At 40.3% G+C, this 19,005-nt stretch overlaps 1 protein-coding gene across 3 annotated transcripts in view; it reads right to left on the bottom strand.

Annotated features, from left to right (window-relative positions):
• The window catches only part of LIN28B (lin-28 homolog B), a 108,106-nt gene extending 93,951 nt beyond the window's left edge, over window positions 1-14,155 (bottom strand). Inside the window, exons 1-2 of one of the 3 annotated variants that reach the window (XM_054991705.1) lie at window positions 14,122-14,155; window positions 4,545-4,741 (exon numbers count right to left, since the gene is read on the bottom strand). In XM_054991705.1, the coding sequence (XP_054847680.1) occupies window positions 4,545-4,741; window positions 14,122-14,155 (231 nt within the window). Of the gene's footprint in view, window positions 1-4,544; window positions 4,742-5,187; window positions 5,342-5,778; window positions 5,789-14,121 lie in introns of those variants that run through there. The other 2 variants (XM_054991711.1, XM_054991697.1) reach the window with 2 other exon arrangements.
• Window positions 14,156-19,005: the final 4,850 nt, after the last annotated feature.

Here is a 19,005-nt window from a genome sequence, read left to right as displayed (position 1 = left end):
AACTGAACAGTGCGCAAAATGCTCATGGAAGACAGTTTTTTTAAAAGGAAGAAACACTACTTTAAAACCAGATACATTACACAATGATTGCCAGTTTCCAATGCAGTCAATAAAGCTTTACGCTCTGTTTCATATCATGGATCCATATGCTCCACTTTTCTTTTTGATTAGAGGACAAAATTGGGTTGTGTATGCTGAACACACTGTCCACTTGCATTCAGAACCTTTAAACAGATTTTTTTTTAGTGGAAGAAATCAAACCAAAAATCTAACCTGAAGTACTCAGTAATCAAACTTAAAGAACCTAAATTCCCAGGGAACTGGACTACATTTCCAATGCTTCTCACTTACTAGAAAGACTACTGAACTGAACATGACTTATATTTGGACAAGCATACTTTGATTGCACTGTAGAACTCTGATTATTTCTACAGAACTTCTATTTAAAGTAACTGCATACATTTACTTGGGAGTAAAAGAGCATCTTAAAGCAGAGAAATAGAATCTCACTTCACTTCCAATGTAATGTTTAACAAAAAATGCAGAATTTCCTCTGTCTCTGTTTTTTTAGAATATCTGAAGTCATTCCAAATTGACTTCTGTGTAAATACAGCCAGGATTGTGGCATAAATTACCTAAGCTGCAGTCCTGCTCACAAGTAAACAAGTCCTTTGAACATGGACAACTATAAATGGCTGTACATATATCTGTGAAATGTTAAGAATCATGCCAGCTCCAAGATATCATGGACCAGCATTTGTAAGAATAAAGTGCAATCCCAGGCTGCAAGATTTACAGTGCAGCCCTAAACAGAATTACACCATTCTTCCTCCATTGAAGTAAATGAGCTTAGAAGGATGTAATTCTATTTAGATTGTACTGTAAATCAGCTAATTGATGGAATTCATCACTAAAGCTTTAAGTTAAAATTAAAATCCCTCTTCATTTAAACAGAAGCAAGCAAAAATGCTTGAATTTGGAATTCTCTAGCACATCCATCACTGCATAAAATTCCTCTTCCAGAACTATATTTCAAGAAAATGCAACTAAAAAATTCCCTTTCTATCCATTTTGAATCGCAAGTCAACAACTAACTGTTCCTATTTAAGGCTTTTCTTCTTACAACAAAATGACAAGCAACTTAAGGTCTCTATGTTTGATTAAAATCAATTTCATCTCTTAAAAAAAATCTGGAAAATCCATAGTACTGATGGATCTTGAGGTTTTTTCCATTCAAACACATTTTAGAATGAATATCAGAGATACCCTTTGCTTATAGCCAAGTGATATACAGAGATATTTAATTATACATGCATAAGTATTTGCATGTACGAAACTATTATTTCTCAACAGAATCCCCAAATGTGCAGCTGAGAATTTATAATAAATAAATTTAATCGACTGATAAATTTGTTGAACATTAATAGTGAAATCCTAAACAGAGTTACTCCAGTCTAAGCCCAGTGAAATCAATGGGTTTCGACTGGAGTAACTCTGCTTAGGATTTCACTGCAAAAGTGCCATTTCTTGCTCCCTACCTGTCCTAAGTACATTTATTTGGAAACTAAGCTGAAACATACAAAACAAATAATTCTAACAACATATCTTAAAATAAAACATTGAAATATATTAGTCTGCCACAATATGTCTTCAGGTTCTACAAGAAAGTAAACATACAACCTGATTATCTGGTACATAGAATTAAGTTCCATTAACGTCAGTAAGACTTGGCACCAGATCCAAATAAGCTGGATAAACAGAAATTCCACATTCCATTGTCCCCTAACCCCTAATACTGATCAATAGAGGCTACAAGAAGTGTATGTACCTGCTATTTCTGATTCAATGATACATTATTTGGCAATGTAGTAAAGTAATCTCAGCCGTCTTTAGAGAGATCACTCCCTCTTCAAAAATCTTAACCCATCAATGGAAATTCTTACAGCTATCTTTTAACAGGCTGTGTACCAGTTATGATTTGCTTCCCAGACTACTTTGCTTTCAGTTGATCCAACCCATTAATGAAATGTTACAGTATCTCTATAAAGATACTGTAACATTTCTGTTACAGTATCTTTATAGTGCTTTCGGTGCTTTACTAAAAAAGTCACACAAAGCACAGATCAAAATCCAACATGAACAGTCAGAAATATACACAAATTAAAAAGTATTCATGAGATTAAAATGAATGTCAGATGAAAATATTATTGACATGTATATTGCTAATTACTAATAGTACTCATTTTATCTACTGAATTCCATTACCATTTGAAACAGAGAAATTTTATAGACATGACATTAGTTTAGGAAATAACCTTATTATAATGGTCCAGTGAACAAAACAGTAAATCCCAGAGATTATTGTGTTCTTATACTATGCTTACCATGGAATCCCTGTGTTCTATAGTCACTAGGCTGGTTCATATGATTGTATGACAGGCAGCTGTATGTGGGAATTGCCTCCAGTGAAAAGAACTGTGATACAGAGAGAGTTCTGTGGAAGCTATTTTATATATGGAATTAATTATGTGATAAACTTACGCTTTGGTCAATGCCACTCTCCCTCAGCCCTGAATCTATAAAATAGGTTTTTAACCAGCTTCACTATATTTACAAAAGAACATCTGAGAAGAAGGAAGCAATCTATAGAAACTTTTTAAAAAGATTTATATTTTTTCAAATATTTTTTAAAAATATCCATAGCTTACTCCTGTAGATGGTGACACTCTCCTTGATACGACACGTGTCCCATCCCATTCCTATGCACATTGTATCTAAAGCAGTAATACACACACAAGGAAAAGGAGGACATGCCAAACTTTGCCTGCCATTTTGCTGTGGTACTTCTAACTGCTAAAGGGGACAAGCTACTGTGTGGACAGGCATCATATGTCCTTTCAGCAGTACAAACAGTAGCACTAAAGCCAGGAAGCACACAGCTCTTGCTGAATCTGCACTAGCTCTTTCTTGCACAAGCACATGTCTTTGTTCCCAGCAAAATGTAGAAATAAGCTAGTTAGTTCACTGTAGCTGATCTACATGTCAAGAGTTAAGAACTATTGCATAAAAGTATCACATTTTTCACAAACATCCGTCAGGTAAGCATTTCTAGTTTGCACACTGAAGAGCAAAGAAAATAATAGCATGTGAACATTTCAGTTCGTTGACACGCGTGATATATACTTCTAAACTGCAGTGACTTAAAAGTGAGATTTGGGGAGGTATAAGGGCAAACTACTAGTAATCAACTGTGACATTTTTGGTTGTTTTGTGCAATACAAGAATGATTAGAGCATGTTTATTACATATATTATAAAGCAAATAACATTTCTAGAACAGAAAGCAAACCTTTATCCAGATTTATCACCCAGTTCAACACCCAGGCAACAATACCAAAGAGCAATATCAATTGCAATCCTAAATCCACTTACTCAAAAGTAGCTCCACTGAATGCCACAAAATGACTTTCATAGTAAATAGCCAGTCACCAAGTCAATGAATAATAATAAAGATGTTCTAGAAAAACAGGTAGGTGTCTGGCCCAAACTAGGCTTTCAAAAAAGAAGAGTAATGATATTGTCCATAATCTTGACATAACAATAGCTACAAAACCTGAACTGTTTTCACATGGCTGAAACACCCAACACTCTACAGACACACTAAATCTAATCCTGTCGCACACACATAAGGACTTAAAGGTTTTCAAGAAAATTGGATCTTTAAGTAAATATGATTAGTGTTACGCTTCTTTCAATCTATACAAACTCTACTATGTTGAGATTACTAAAATAAAACATATAAGGGCAATTCAGAATTCAACTACTAACAGAAAAATCCAAATACACAACAATTAAATGCAGCTTGACAGCTTTCCCAGATACATATAATTTGTAACAATCAATATGCACCTATAAATATTAACCTAGGTTATTTATCATACATAATTATTTTTATTTTCCAGTTACCTCTAGATACTTGCTATATGAGCCCTGTTCCTTACAGAGACAGTACCCTACAGAATATATGTGCCCCCCTCCAAATTAACAAAGACGAAATGGTAATCAGATTAACCATATTCTACTATTCTATGCTTTTATTCTGAGCCGTAGTGGAATAAAAGAATTAAAGCTCATACTCTGATCAACATTGGAAGGCATTTAAACACACACACACCCAAACAACAGTGCCTAATTGTACAGGGTAGTTTTAAGTGTTGCAACCATTTTCAAACAACAGAAAGTTATTATTTGTCATTTACGGTGTTTATCTTTCTTTCCTATCCTAGTGTGAGAGAAGAATCTATCACAGACTGAACAGATGAGAAAGAAACAAAAAGCATTCAATTTCATTCACAGAAAAAGATACTGATCTCATTTAGGTTTTTTAATGAAAAACTTACATGAAAGTAGCTGTTTTTTTAAAGGTACATGCCTAAACAACCATCTAAAGGTGCAGACTACCATGTTTTAAGACCACATGAAATTCACTGGGCAAAGGTGGTCTTAGTTAAAGAGAAGAGAGCAGGGAAACAAAAACGTACTTACTTGGTGTACAAAGACATCAACTGGTGCTTCCAAAGGGCTTCCCTCACGGTTGATCATGGAAATAAATCCGAAGCCCATTCGCACATTAAACCATTTGCAATGGCCTGTTCCGTGCAAGATCTGGGTTTCCTCCTCCTCTTCCTCCTCCTCTTGTTCCGGCAATTTCCCGGGCTCATCTCCACCTTTACTCGCCCCCGCTGATTTGGAAACGGATGGCACAAAACAAACACACACAAAGGCAAAGAGTTAAATTCTAGTAACATCCCCTTGGCGGTTATACAGGAACGATTGCTTCAGAGGACAGAAAACACAGGCACACACGTAAAAACGTTACGAAATCCTCTCTCGCTCTTGCTTGCGTCCCACAAAGACATTAACACACACCCCCAACGTCGAGGAAGGAGGGAATAAAATTATAGTTTTTTTTTAAAAAAGTAATAACAAAACCTTCACAGCAACAGCGAAAAAGCAGCATCTACTGTGACTCACTCCTGACTAATTTTTTTATACCATACCCGCGCGCGCGCACACATACACACATCCCTCGAGCAGCCTAGCCCACGTTGTCCAGTACATACGTGCGATTCTGCCCTTTAACTCCATTTTTCAGCCACACAAACCACCCCACAAAGCGATACTTTACTTGGATACTGCTGGTTGAGCACCGATCCCATCCCTCCCCAGAGGAATTCGCAAGCGAATGAGCCTGGGCTGGCCAGGCGAGAGAGGAGGAGGAGGAGGAGGAGGGGGCGACCTAGCCGAGGGAAGAGGCGATTGCACAACTCGGAACGGCCCATCCAGCAGCAGAAGCCGCGAGCGCCGTATGTTGTTTTCCAAGCGAGCTCATCCCCTCCCTCTCGTCGCCCTCCCCCCATCAGCCCCCTCCCCTCCTTCACTCTGGCATCACTTGAAAGTCGGGAGGGGGGCAGGTGTACAAAGGTTCCCTCGCCCCCCTTTCCCCGGCAAATGCTTGCTCAATCACACAGGAACAATCGGAACAAAAGCCCCCTCTGAAAGCTTTTCAAGTTGGGTGAATCGGAGTGGGCGGTGCGGAGCACTTGGGAGATCTCGGCTTCAATGGGCTCCCCCCTCACCTAGACCCTTCCCTCTCTTAGGAGAGATCAAATATTTTAAAGGGGCTTTTAAAAAGAGGGAGGGGGAGTGAGAGGCGAGGGAGGAGAGTAAACAAAACCAAAACAAAACCGCAGGAAAAACAATAGGGGGAAAAATTAACCTTCGGCCATGTTGCCCCACGGGCCCTCTGCTCCAAAGTGGCGAGGCGAAAAGTTCCCCCTGGCTGGCTCGAAGCGGTCTTTCGCGTCAGCCTAACATCTTGATTTTGAACGATCCCCGATTTCGCTCGCATGGTCTAATGTGCTTTCACTCTTTTGAGTTTCCCCCCCTTCGCTCTCGCTCCGTTTCTGGGCCCCTGCGCACACGTGACTCGGTCAATTACATGCCTTCTTGCTGCTAATTTCACCCCGGCTCCTCGGAGGGGGTTTGGCAGGAGGAGGGAGGAGCCAAGCGCTACTTCAAGCGCGCTTGACATGCCGGAATAATTTATGAATGAAGAACGGCATTTCAAAACACGCCTTACCGCGAGTTGGCACGGTTCTCTACGCAGATCCGGATGACTCTAGGAAGGCTAGGGAGTGCCCTTGTCGGAATTCAGCCACAAATTCTCACATGCAATAACAATGTCGCCGACGGAGCTGCCTATTTTCATGAGGTGTCTTTCAACGCGCGAAATTGCCCTCCGTTCTGCGTACTTTCAAGACAACGTACCTTATGCAGTCACAATGGCTGCCATTTAAAAAATTATATCTGTGCATCTGACGAAGACAGCTGTGGTTCTCGAAAGCTTATGTCTCAATAAAGGTGGTTAGTCTTAAAGGTGCTACTGGACTTTTTACTATTTTATATCTATGAATGCCATCTACAATCTAATAATACAGTTTTAGCAGGACTAAAACCAGCATCGTTTATTTAAATCGGACTTGCCTTGCAGTAAAGTGTTATTTAGGGTCTTGACGTTAAAATATACATCAATGAAAATAAAAGAACTGAGGGAGTGACTGGCTGCGATATTCAACCATCCACAGCCCGATCCTGTACGCGGTTACTCGACGTAAACTGGGGTTCAACGAAGTTTATTGCCGCCTCTGTGTGCATAGGACTGTATCCTTTCATAGAATTGTCACTGAATATAACAGGTTTAATAAGGCGTCTGTGGGGGAGGGTCTATAGAATTTTTTTTTGCCTTCAAGCGAGATATTAGGCATAGTCTAACATTATAAACTATCTTTGTTCACCTACGGATGACAGGCGGGCGAGAAAAAAATCACATACACGATTCGGTTCCAGTTTAACCACACATTCTGTGCGCTGGAAATCCGAACGTCCGTACAACTGGACAGTCTACGTTTTAGTTATCCAACAGTTTTAAGTTCGACCATGACTTCCCTGTAATTTACAGGTGCCGCGCATTGTGTGAGCGTGTGTACACCAATTACGGAAACCATGTCCGCATTTTAAAGAGGCGCGAGGGTGATCCACGAAATTAAACGCCTGCCGGAAACGCAGCGGCACCTTACTTTGGTTCAGAAGGCAAGGCGGCCCAGCGTTTCAAAGCATTTTGGGAAGAGAATGGGAGGGAGGGGCCTGGGCCAAGGATTGCGCTTCACAGGTTCCTCCGCCATCTCGTTCCGGGGGAGGGGATGTGATTAATGACTTCCTAAATAAGAGGCCAGTTTGCAAGCCCAGCATTACTGCGAACCTCAGTCAGCAACGATTGTTCTCCACGAGGAGGGAGTTTAGTAGAAGAAACTAGAAGTGAAGAGAGAATTGGCCAGGGAAGAGAAAACAGAGCGGGTGGTTGCATACAGAGGCCGCGCAGGAAAAAGGCCAACAAAGAGCAGAGGGGTGAAGCTGGGCCCGGAGAGTGCGATTTAAATCGTCATTGGGGGTGGGGGAAGAGGGCAGAGATCTCGGTCACATTCCGCCGTATACGCAGGACTCTTCGTTATCAGAGGCTTTGGGATGTGTGTACAATGGCCGAAAACAGAAAAAGGAATCACCACACACACACACACACACACACACGCTTCTTACAGTCCAAGTAATAGGTAAAATAATTATGTCCTGCCACGGTCAGGAGAAAGGCGTGCATATAAACATTTCACATACACCGTTACAAATATTAGAAGCTACACAAAAATGTGTGAAGGCGATCACCTCACCAGAGAGGTGGTCTCATACAACGGCCCACATCCTTTTTCGCTCCCTATGTACGAAACTAACTTTCAGAATATAAGCATGTTTACTGAGGAGTCCGTACTGGCTTCCCTAGAATGTACAGCCCAGCGAAGCCCAGCCGGCGTCCCCAACTCCCCTCAATCCTGTCACTCGCTCTGATGCTTCTTTCTTAGGCCATATCACACAGCTTTGGAAGGCTGGGGCTGGCGGGCTCTCTCATTGCAAGGTATATATATTTTATATTTTTCTCCTCTGCTCCCAGCCCAGCTTGCCCTGAATATGCTTTTATGAAATCTCAAGATTTGCCCGCTGTTGTTTTAGAACTGGCGACAGGCAGTCTGAACAAACAGCCAAGGGCTCCGGTCTGGTTAAAGAGCCCTATTTACCCCCCTTCCCGCCCCCCCCAAGTCTTTCGGAGGGGGTGTCGCTTATTCGGATTGTGTTTCTTTCCAGGACAACAAGGTGGTCACTTTAACATTCGTGCGGCGGGGGCAGTCATGAGTCATTTTTTTTCCAGCTCATAGGAGCAAGTAAGGCAGAAGCCCTAAATCATACATTCCTACTATGCAGTCTTCAACCGTAAATGTCCTATAGGTTATTTCAATATTGGAGGTCGACCCGCCTGTTTTATCTGAGGCGGCTTGCTTTCGCCCCTCCCCTGGGCCGCCTTCATCTCCTTATAAATATACCATTGCCCTGAACCGCAGGAGTAGAAGCCTGACATTCCATGCACGTTTACAAGGATGTAAACAACACTGCACATACATTACCTACTCTGGAGTAAATATGTACCAGATCGTACAGAACAATTAATTGAAACTTAAGGGACGTGCAACTTGAGTCTATGCGTGTTTAGTTCTATGGCTTTGTCCCCAGGTAAAGAGAGAAAGGACTATTGTCTGTATCTGTGTCCATTTTTTAATTGATAAATCTTTTTCAAAAGGAACAAAAAGGTGGGTAGAAGAAACAACATTAAATTTGCAAATGTAGAGACAAAAGTGAAATAAAATATTACATAACCAAATGCCAGAGAATATTTCCACATTGTCACCTGTTTTCTTTAAAAACCTGAATTGCAATGGTATTTGCATCCATACTTACTGGCATAATCATGTGGCACAGATGAAAGTAGGGACACACTTATACATATGGTTATTTTCATAGCAATGCTAAACTATTATTGATCTCACTAGGGTTCTATGGAAAAAATGAAGATTGTCTTCCACTAACTTAAAAAGCCTGGAGTAGGGTTTCCTCCCCCATTAAATATATGCAAAAATGATATTCAAAAACGATATAATTGTCTGATAATAGACTGTGCTGAAAATACGCCTCAGAATATGCAGTATAAAGTTGTGCATTAAAGGAACAGGCACTAGGGACACAACCCTTCTTTGAGAGACTTGACATAATAAATTGCTATAGTTTTCATTCACACTACTTTCAATGCAAAAATAAGAGAAGGGATTAAGGTGCACCCCTGCCGAACAAGGATCATTGTATGTTATTAATTTCCCCTTGAGATTTTTTAAAAATCTGCCAACGTTAAGTAGGGAGGGGGCTAGAAAGCCGCATTAGTTTTTGCACATTGCCCCCCTCCCTTTTAAAAAAAGGTCTGGAAATACCTGAGAGGTATGCAAATGTTAAGCGTGATTGCTAGCAGCTCTAACTCCATAACAGCGGCCTTTGAAAAGCTACACTGGGATTTGGCAACAGCCTTGATTAAAATTTGTAGGCCCCCAGTATTAGCGGCATTAAGGCTGGGGTCAGCGGACTGGTCACCGATGTCTGATGTTATCGGCTCATTCATTTCCTGCCATCAGCCTTTTAAGTTCGGTAGAAGGTAAAGAGCCCAGCCCAGCCCAGCCGCGAACTCCAGCGACCTTTCCGAATGGAAGTCCGGGGGAGGGGGCTAAAGAGCGTTTCAGCCACCGCGACCAAAACCGGAAACCACGGCTGCAAACTAACCTTTCGTGCTGCTTAAGCCAAGCCTTACCCTACCCTGCAAAATAAAGGCAGCGTTCGCACGAGAGGGTCGCCCGGGCTTGTCGTTACATACCCCTCCCCACTGGGCTTCCAAGCCCCGCTGCCCGGCGTGCGGCTTTGGCTTCCGGTTCCGTTTGGACCCTCCCCCCTCGTCCCCCAAATCCCGCTGCTTGGCCCAAGTGCCGTTTGAAACAGCGGCCGCTTCGACTGCCGCGTTTGTGACCAGCATCCCTCCACAGCTTCAGGTGGCACCAGCGAACCTCGCTGGTCGAGATGGTACCAGACCCAAGAAGAAAAACCAAAGCCGCCTCCGAACTTCTCGCCTCCCGCTTGGAGCCCCTCCGGTCCTAGGAGAGCGCAGCGCTTTGCCGTCTTTGGGAGCAAATGAAAACGTGCCCAGTGTTTTGGACGCCCGTATCCATTAAAAGCACCCTCCCCCCCCTCAGGTGAACCGGGGAGGGCTGCTCAGGCGACTCCCGGGAAAGCCACGTTCCCTGCCCCGCCGTCGGTTTCCAGCCAGCAGGAAGGTCCTAGCGGCCGCTTCGCCTGGGAATCTGGGCGATTCCTAAGCGAACCACGAAAGCGCGCCTGCGCTTGACAAAGTTCTCCTTCGCCCGGACCAACTCGCCCGCCGGCATTTCCTACAGCTGAAATCCTGGCCCGCCCCCAAAAACTTTTCTCGAAAGAAAACCTGGTTCCAACTAGACTCGGAGGAAAAGGCACTCTGCACATGCCTCAAGAAGCTCTCTCCGTTATGTCACAGGTGCCGGGACTGGATTTTGCAAATGCAAAACAAACCGAAGTCCCAGCTTTGCCCTTCAGCCCCCTAGAAGTTTCCCACAGACACACGCTGCAAAGCTGTGAGCCTAGCCTGCTCTCCTCGCAATTTCGCGTTTCTCGCTGTTCTTGTCACGGATTCCTGACAGAAAATATCAGCGAGACAAAATATAATAAAATGACAGCTCATTTTTCCAGGGCAGACGTACTATTTTCCGAGTGCCTTCAAAATTATGGCGATGTACAAGTAGTATTTTCCAGCGTTTTTTGAGGGGGGGGGGAAGGCTGGGTTAATCCTCACTAAATCGATCTCCCGGTTATACATCATTACAGAAATTAATCAATCGCACAGATTGGCTTGAAGAAATGGATTTGACAGGTCTTGAAAGCGAAATGTTTTTGTGGCGGCAAATGAACTCATTTACCTTAAACTATCTTGGAGTCCTTGAAGTGCTGAATGCAGTGGTACTTACTTATGAGTAAATCTGCGCGCTATTGGCGCATAGGGAGGAGCGTATGAAAATAGAGGCAGCTTCAATGTGTTTTCGCGGGAGATCGGCTAATTCGAATGGAAACTGAGCCAATACAAATACTGTAGGGAGGGCTATAGGCGGAGGAAGAGGGGCAGAGAGCAGTCTGGTTGGCTCATCTCGCCTCGAGCTTTCTAAAATGCTAAGAATCCAAAATTTGCCTTTGAAAGAAGACGTTTATAAAGAAAGGTATTAGCTCGTCTCAGAACAGTTGGTTTTAAAAAAATAAACCTCCCACTGATTTAGCGTTGACTAATTCTGCAGAACTGTGCCTCTAGTTCCTTCACCCCCTTTCCTCTATAAATTAAACGTTTTCTATCATGATCGTCTACTCGTGTGAACTAAACCGGGACATTTTAAACCGAGTCGGCACGTGTCTTCCTCTTAGAGCGGTCACGGTTTTGCGACATACGTGAAATTGCTGAGGGCGGTCGTCTCGCCCATAGACCAGCTTTTTCGAGAGCAAACTTTCCGCGGCACAAACCTGTGGAACTGAATGGGAGGCGCGAAGCAGCACGTGGTCACGCCTAGTCCCAATTGATTGCAACGGGATTAGGGCAAAAGAATTTGACGATGAGGGGTGACTTAGTTCGAAATCTATATACTTAGCGACCGAAAACCCAACGCCCTGTGCACGTTTAGAAGTAAAATTCACTTGGCCTTATGATCTCACCACCAGCACGTTTGTCTACCTGGAACACCGCACAAACGATGTTTCCATTCTTTAACCAGAGCTCCACTTTTCCAGTTTCTAGGTTTACAGTTTCTGCGTATAGATCAATACACAGAATATCGGGGTAAAGTGATAAACCATTCACTCTTTTCAAAGGATACAGCTACCATATCAAGAGCCACACAATTCCGTTAATTTAAAGCCGAGAGCTGAGAATATTGCACTTTTAAGAGAGAAATTTGATCTGGAGCTGCAGTCTCCAGCCCCCCGCCCCCCAAATTACGGAAGTGTCGTGTTTCAAATGCTTACAATGGCAGGTCAGAGTTCTCCAAGCCAAACAGGAAACTGCAGAGTAAGCGAGGCGATACCTTTAGAGACCAGCTAGTGCTTCAAAACGAACTGGCGTCAGTTGTTAAAGAAAAAAAAATCACTTGTTGCTACTACATGCCGGATTCAATTGCACTGAACAAAAGCCCGACTTGCTTCCGAGTAATCTGTGCAATCAAGTTGCAGCAGCAACACCTGTTTTTGAATTGGCTTTGAAAGGGGAAGATAAGCGGCTCCATAATGTGATATACATAAAAGGTTTAGGGCAAATAACGGAGGGATAAAATGTAAACCTGGGGAAAGGGGGAAAATACTATGGGGCAAGAATTCGGATACGCGGATTCGCATTCAAGTGACGACTGGATCAACCAACCCGCCCACTTCAATGGGTTCAATGAAGGAGGCGCGCCGAGATGGAGAGCTCGGCGGGCGCTAGGACGCTTCAGCAGCTCGGAGACAGCCAGCAGAGGCGGCGGCCTCGTGGACCCCGACGGCTTCGCGCGGGTGGCTTCGCATCTGCTAAGGGCAGCTCTCCCGCAAGATGCTTTTATTCACGCTGCGAACACAAACCCGTTGACTTGCAAGTAAGTTTCTCTGAAATTACTTGCGAGTAGCCCTATTCAATAACTGGCTGCGAGAGACCCTTCAGAACTGCCGCGAGAAATGCTCTGATCCTTTGCAATTTCTCTTAAATGAGCGAAAATGAGTTTAACCCTGTAAACTAGTTTCATGAGGAACTTAGTAAACTAATACCAAGCTGCAAAGCGGACGATAGAAAGGGATTTCCTAGCTGTTGGTGCCTTCCAGCGACAAGCATTCTTTCCAACCCCTAAGGGTGTAGATAGGGTTAGGCTTCCTTTCCTGAACTACCCCTCCCTGGAGAAAGGCAACCCCCAAGAAAAGCACAGGATCGGCCTGAAAGTAAAGGCACACTGCAGAAAGGTTTCTCCTAGGACAATATGGACTTAGATCTTAATCATGAGCATCTTTTCCACACTAAAACCTTGCCAGCCCCTCCACAAGCTACTTAGATTAGAAATGCCCAGCCCCTTCTTTTGGGTGATGTGAAAACAAACTCAAATCTCTCCCCTTGCTACTGCCTGACCAATACACAGCTGGGGATGTAGAAGGGGCCAGAAGGATTAACTGCAGCAGAGGAGCTGCAAACAAGCAATTCTTTGGACAAGAGGGAGCAGTTTTGAGTTACCTTTTCTTTTCTCAGGGCAGGGTTCTAGAAGTGAGAGATGGGAGGGGGTTCAAAACACAGTATGAATTTTTGGTGGTTGAGATTAATATAAGATTTAGCTGAACACTAAGCCAGTAATACAGAAAATTTGGAAAGCCCCTTAGAAAGATACTGGTAGCCTGTGCAGCTTTTCCACACCTCTTTAAAAGATGTAACAGAAATAGCGGAAGTCTACATATAATGCATGCCTCTTTACAGCTTTAGCTAGAAACAGAGTATTGACAAAGTATATAAATTTATTTTTCCTGCTATATTTTATCAGTACTGTGGGTTTGTTTGCATTTACATCATCTTTCTATCACTGCAATTGCCAATTTATCCTTGTGATTTTTCAAACATTCTTCCTGTTTATGTTAAAACCAATCCATGACAGGAAATAACACTAAACCAAGTTACTAGCATGTCGAAACAGTGCAATTTGTTTGAAGGATAAAGGGGATTCATGGTGGGATCCTTTAGCATGGTTCCTCCCTACTTCAGAGAGAGCAACAAAGCCATTTTGACTTCAAATTATACTTCCAAGAAATTAGCAAAATTCCCATGGATATAGTCCCCCCACCCCCTGCAATATGGCACCACTCTGTAACAATAACAGTTCTTACTTCCCAGCAACAACTGCTTTGCGTTCAGGTGCCAGAAGGTCAGAATCAGAACTTGAATGAAGAAAATGTTTCTTTATTCAGAAATTAACAATCCAGATGGCACAAGGAATGAACTTTTTGCTCCCCATTCCAATGATATGTCAGCCAGAGAGGGCCTGAAGAGGGGATAAAATGAACTAACCTGGACTTGAAGAGACTTTCCAGAATGATCTCATAGTCTTCTGAAGTACCTAGAAATCAGAGAGCTGCAGTCACTACTATGTTAATTCTACTACAGCACTGTATTTCATTACCTCTTCTCCAGTTTAATGGCTCATTAGAAGGCCATAAAATGCCAGTTCTTGACTCTATGAAGTGACCTGTAAACTTTTTAACAGGTTGAGACTTACCTAGCTCATCACAACCACAATTGGATAACCAGGTGGTATTCTAATCAGTCTAATGTGCTGAAGAAAAAAGGCTTTCACACTTTTATAAAGGCATTTGTCCTTTATATGGATTCCTCCACAAAGCAAGCTGCCTCACGGTGACTTGATAGCACAATGTATTATTCACTTAATTACAGGAGCAACTCTTAAGTCTTCTAGTTGCTCATTCTCCCACCACTCACTATGCCATAGAACAAGCATGTTACACACAATACGAACTCTGGAATGTACTCTGGTTAAGTGCAGTAGTAAACAACATGAAAACATTTCTCTACTACCAAAGTCTTAACGGACTATTTGTTTCTATAAGAACAATATTGGAACAAATACTGTTTGGATGAAGCCAGTGTGTTTATTTCATGGCCTTCAACAAACTTAAGAGGAATTGACTTGTTTGGTTGTCTAGAGCCTATACCTCATTCTCCAATATTTATTTTGAAAAGTCAATAAAATTGCTGTTTTGGCTATACAAATAGATAAGAGTTTTTAATATGTAGTTGCACAGCTTCTAGACTATATTAAAGTAAAACAGCACATAAAGAATCTACTGGAATTTAATCTATCAGCACACCTCAAGTGTTTATAGCATAAGGAGCACTGCCATAATCTTGCCTTTTTCAAGTCATGATGGTTATGAACTTGAAGTACTACAAACCTTTCTTCTGGTGCTGTGAACCATAATTCTTTAATACAGAAATATTTACTCCACATCTGAGAAATCATGCCCGACAAATAGCTATGCTAAGCATTTCTGCAGCAATAGAAATTCAATATATTGCAAGTTTTTTTAAGTCACTTGTTTCTTATAACTGGTTTTTTGCACATTATTTAAGGCTGTGAATAAATCATACCAAACTGCAAATAAAACAATTTCTTTAAGTCCATACACACTCAGTAGATACCAAAACTACACATCTGTTCCTTATACATTTTAGAGATTACAGTCACACTGGATCAGAGTATATTTGGACTATGCTGAAATACCTGATAAGTAAATGGAGGTTCCTATTCTAAGAGCAAAAGTATGAGAATTACCACTAGTGCTATTACTAGAAGTGTAGCATTTCTTCAGATTTCTATAATGATTTATCTTCTAGGAGGAGTTTAAGCAACAAGCTTATTACTACAAATTCATTTTCCCTGTATGCCACTTAGTAAGCAAACAGAGTACTCGGGTTTAACTGTGAATAATTCAAAATGAGATCCTATTTCTCATGAAACAGCTCGGTTGTATTTAGGTGGTAGAGACTCCACCATTTCAGTCTTGTAAACTGAACCAAGGACAAATAGACAAAATTCCCCTCTGGCCATCTACTTCCATAGTTTGTGGTCTAATTGCTGTGCTGAAATCTTCCTACTATTAAGTACTAGACCACCCATTTCACTTGTCTTCGTTTCCATCTAGTAATACTTAAAAAGTTTTCTCCCTTGTACTGCCATAGTGCTTGCCATTCCTGCTGCTGAGGCATTACACAATGGCACCTGCAGATCATCAGGCTAGCAGGATCCTGAAGCACTGGCACTAGAGCTTCAGAAAGTGAATCAATAGGGAAGGGGTATGACCTGGCAAGCACAAAGTCCTTTGTAACCTGTACATGAGAACAGCAGTAGAGCATTTGTATGGAAAATCAACAGCCTAGGAAGAATGATATAGAAATGTTGCTGATTGTCAGAGAATACAGGTGTAGAAAGCATCCTATAAACTGGTTTGAAGAAAAAGCAAAATGTGTCTTCAAACAATGGTGGTGGAAAGTGCCATCAAGGTGAGCTAGTTTATGGGAACCCTGTATCATTTTCAAGACAAGATACATTGAACTATACAGGATATTATAATATTCAATAGCAAGCAGTAGTACCTATACTAGAAAGTCTGAAGCTCTTTCATTAGGGTGTCAACCACCCATTAAAAATTCAAGCACTTTTGATTTGCATGTTTCCTCATCCATTCATTCAGTTGTTTAATACAGGCCTGTCTGTCTCAGGGGTCAAATTTCACACAAATTTAACTTTTGGTATTTCAAATTAGAGGAATTAGGATGGCCAAGATTATTATACTGTATGTATATTATATGATTACGTCCAAGGTCTGTTTAATGAACTCTGAAAAAATGCTACCCAGTCCCACAGAATCAACTATTAAATTTATTTAAAACTTTTTAGATGCTCCAAGCTCTAAAACTTGTGCCAGCAAGTAAGAGATCCCCAAACTCGAACAGATTTTGAAATCTTAAGCTTTGCCACAGGGTAGGAGTCTCTTAAGTAATTTTTAATTATCACTTCATGAAAACCTAGTGCTTCAGTTTTAGAAACTAATAGTTAAATGGGAATTAAGTAAGAGAGCAGCAGAATTGCTGTTCTTTGCTAGAATGTATAAGCCACTAGTACCTTACAGTGATATCAGCCATTCTAGTAATGTTGATTTAGTCAAAACACTCATCAAGTTCCACTAGATTAGTCTTGTCTTTTGTAATTAATTCACTCTTATTCCTACTTAGAAAATTATTAGTATTCTATTTAAAAATATAAAAATATTTATAAAAGCCTTTAAAAAGTTTACATTTGAATATTCATTTAAAAAGCTAAAATAAAGCATTTCAAATAAGTCAATTTAGACTTTAAAAAGACAGGTTTACATTAAGCTGACTGCCTTAAGAGGAAGTTTTCATAGAAGTTTGTCATATTAGAACATATAATTAGGGGCGGGAGAGTGGAATCGTGTAGTTCTTAGACAATAAAGAACTTCCAGTAATATGTAGCAAGATTCTAACACCCAGACTCTGAAAGTAATTTAGATTTGTTTTTAAAATGTCTGAAAACTTGTAAAAGTATGGAAAGGGCCATTATTTTTGCGTTTTGCTTTTCGCATTTTAATTGCAACAATTGCATTTGAAATTAGACCCATCTCTGATACACTAATAGTAATATCTATTTACTGTAATTTTAAAGTATAGAAACTCATTTTAAAAACAAACAAGAAAGTCAGGCACTCTCAAAAGTTAAACATCTAAGATATATATTTTCGTCTAAGGTGTTCTCCAAAGTCCAAGCACATTTAATTTCAGCAGGAAAGAATTTTAAAAAATTAAAACCACCATAGAAATTAATATAACTTGTTTGGAAGATACTTTTATCTAGGTATCACTTTTATCTAGGTATCAATCTCACTTAACTTAGAAAATTGCTGCTTCATATCTATCCTTTTATATCCTTTGAGATTTCCACATGGAACTAAAGGTAACATTTCATTCTGCATTCCTTTTTTGTTTTCCCTAGAACTTTCAATTTGAAGTTAGCTGCTTTTGTCAGATTTGATTCTTCATGTATCAAAGCTACTCAGGTAAACTAAGCCAACTGAAGCTGCACTATGGATTTATGATAACTTTCATTACAATGAAGTACTACTTTTAACTTCGTTACAGTATGAATATACAACCCATATTTACTGATGGCAAAGGGTAAAATTTACTGTTCTGGAATATTTATAAAACTAGTAATAGTAAATCATGGAGAAGGTCTAATTACCTTATTACATAAATTTATTCAATTAAAAAAATCTATCTTCTCCATAAAATTGATTGCAAAATGTATTCAAAATCAGAGGCTAAAACCATATTCAGATCACAGCTATTATAAACCTTCTTAAGAGTGGCAATAATGATTAACTTTTTAATATTTCTGAATGCCTGTTCTTAGTATCTGCTTTTTTCAGGTTATTTAGACAGACTTCATATTAATTATTTTATTAAAATATATTCTGTTTTATTTTTAAAATATATGTTGTTCATTGAATTAAGTTTCCAATTTTTCATAGAACAAAAGATGAAAAATACCAATTTTCTTTTAGTTCACAGTATAATCTCATTACTCATAAGTGTTCCCTGCTTTATGTATAAAGTAGTTTTTGTGTTTTTATTAGAAAATTAATATTTACACCACACACATTTAGTATATGAAAGCTCCATTTTGATTTGCTTTAATTTTGAGCTATAAATATGTTGTTTACCATAAGACTAATTATTCTAGTAAATAAATGCCAGCCAAGAGTTTTATTGGACTGCAGCTTTGTGAAGCAATAAATGAAATTACAAACTAAAAATTTAATTTACACTTGACACAAAGCTATCAAGCTAAATCTATTCAATTATAGCAAGCAATTTTAAATGTTTGATCAAACTATTTCATCATTGGTGGTTTAAGTAAAACATTCAAATAATTACTCGGAAGAGAACCTAGATTTTTTTCTTCAGATTGTATATTTATTTGAATATCTGTGTACTATGTGAACTGCTCCAAAATCTGTATGCACAGTATTTATTCACTGTACAGAAAACTTAACTTGTACAAGATTCAAGGTATCCCTGTCACTTATTATTTCAGAACTCAACACTTCACTGGAGTTCTAACTCTACCAACAACTCACACATGTATGTATGATTTCTGGTAGGATAACAGTTTTATATGGTAGGCAATACTTTATAAATATAGGAACTAAGCTGAACATTTTTAAAAACATTAATAAATATTTTCAGTTTAGTCATTTCATCAAGAGGAAACCAGTTCACACAATGTTACATGCTAATAATGCTACTCCAGCAAACAGGATTCAAATTCATATTCAGGGGAAAAAACCCAGTTCC

The sequence above is a fragment of the Eublepharis macularius genome, chromosome 1, assembly GCF_028583425.1.
Source record: "Eublepharis macularius isolate TG4126 chromosome 1, MPM_Emac_v1.0, whole genome shotgun sequence".
In the NCBI taxonomy this organism is placed as follows: domain Eukaryota; kingdom Metazoa; phylum Chordata; class Lepidosauria; order Squamata; family Eublepharidae; genus Eublepharis; species Eublepharis macularius.
The sequence above is the reverse complement of the archived record's forward strand: the minus strand, read 5'-3'. Positions and strand labels throughout refer to the sequence as shown.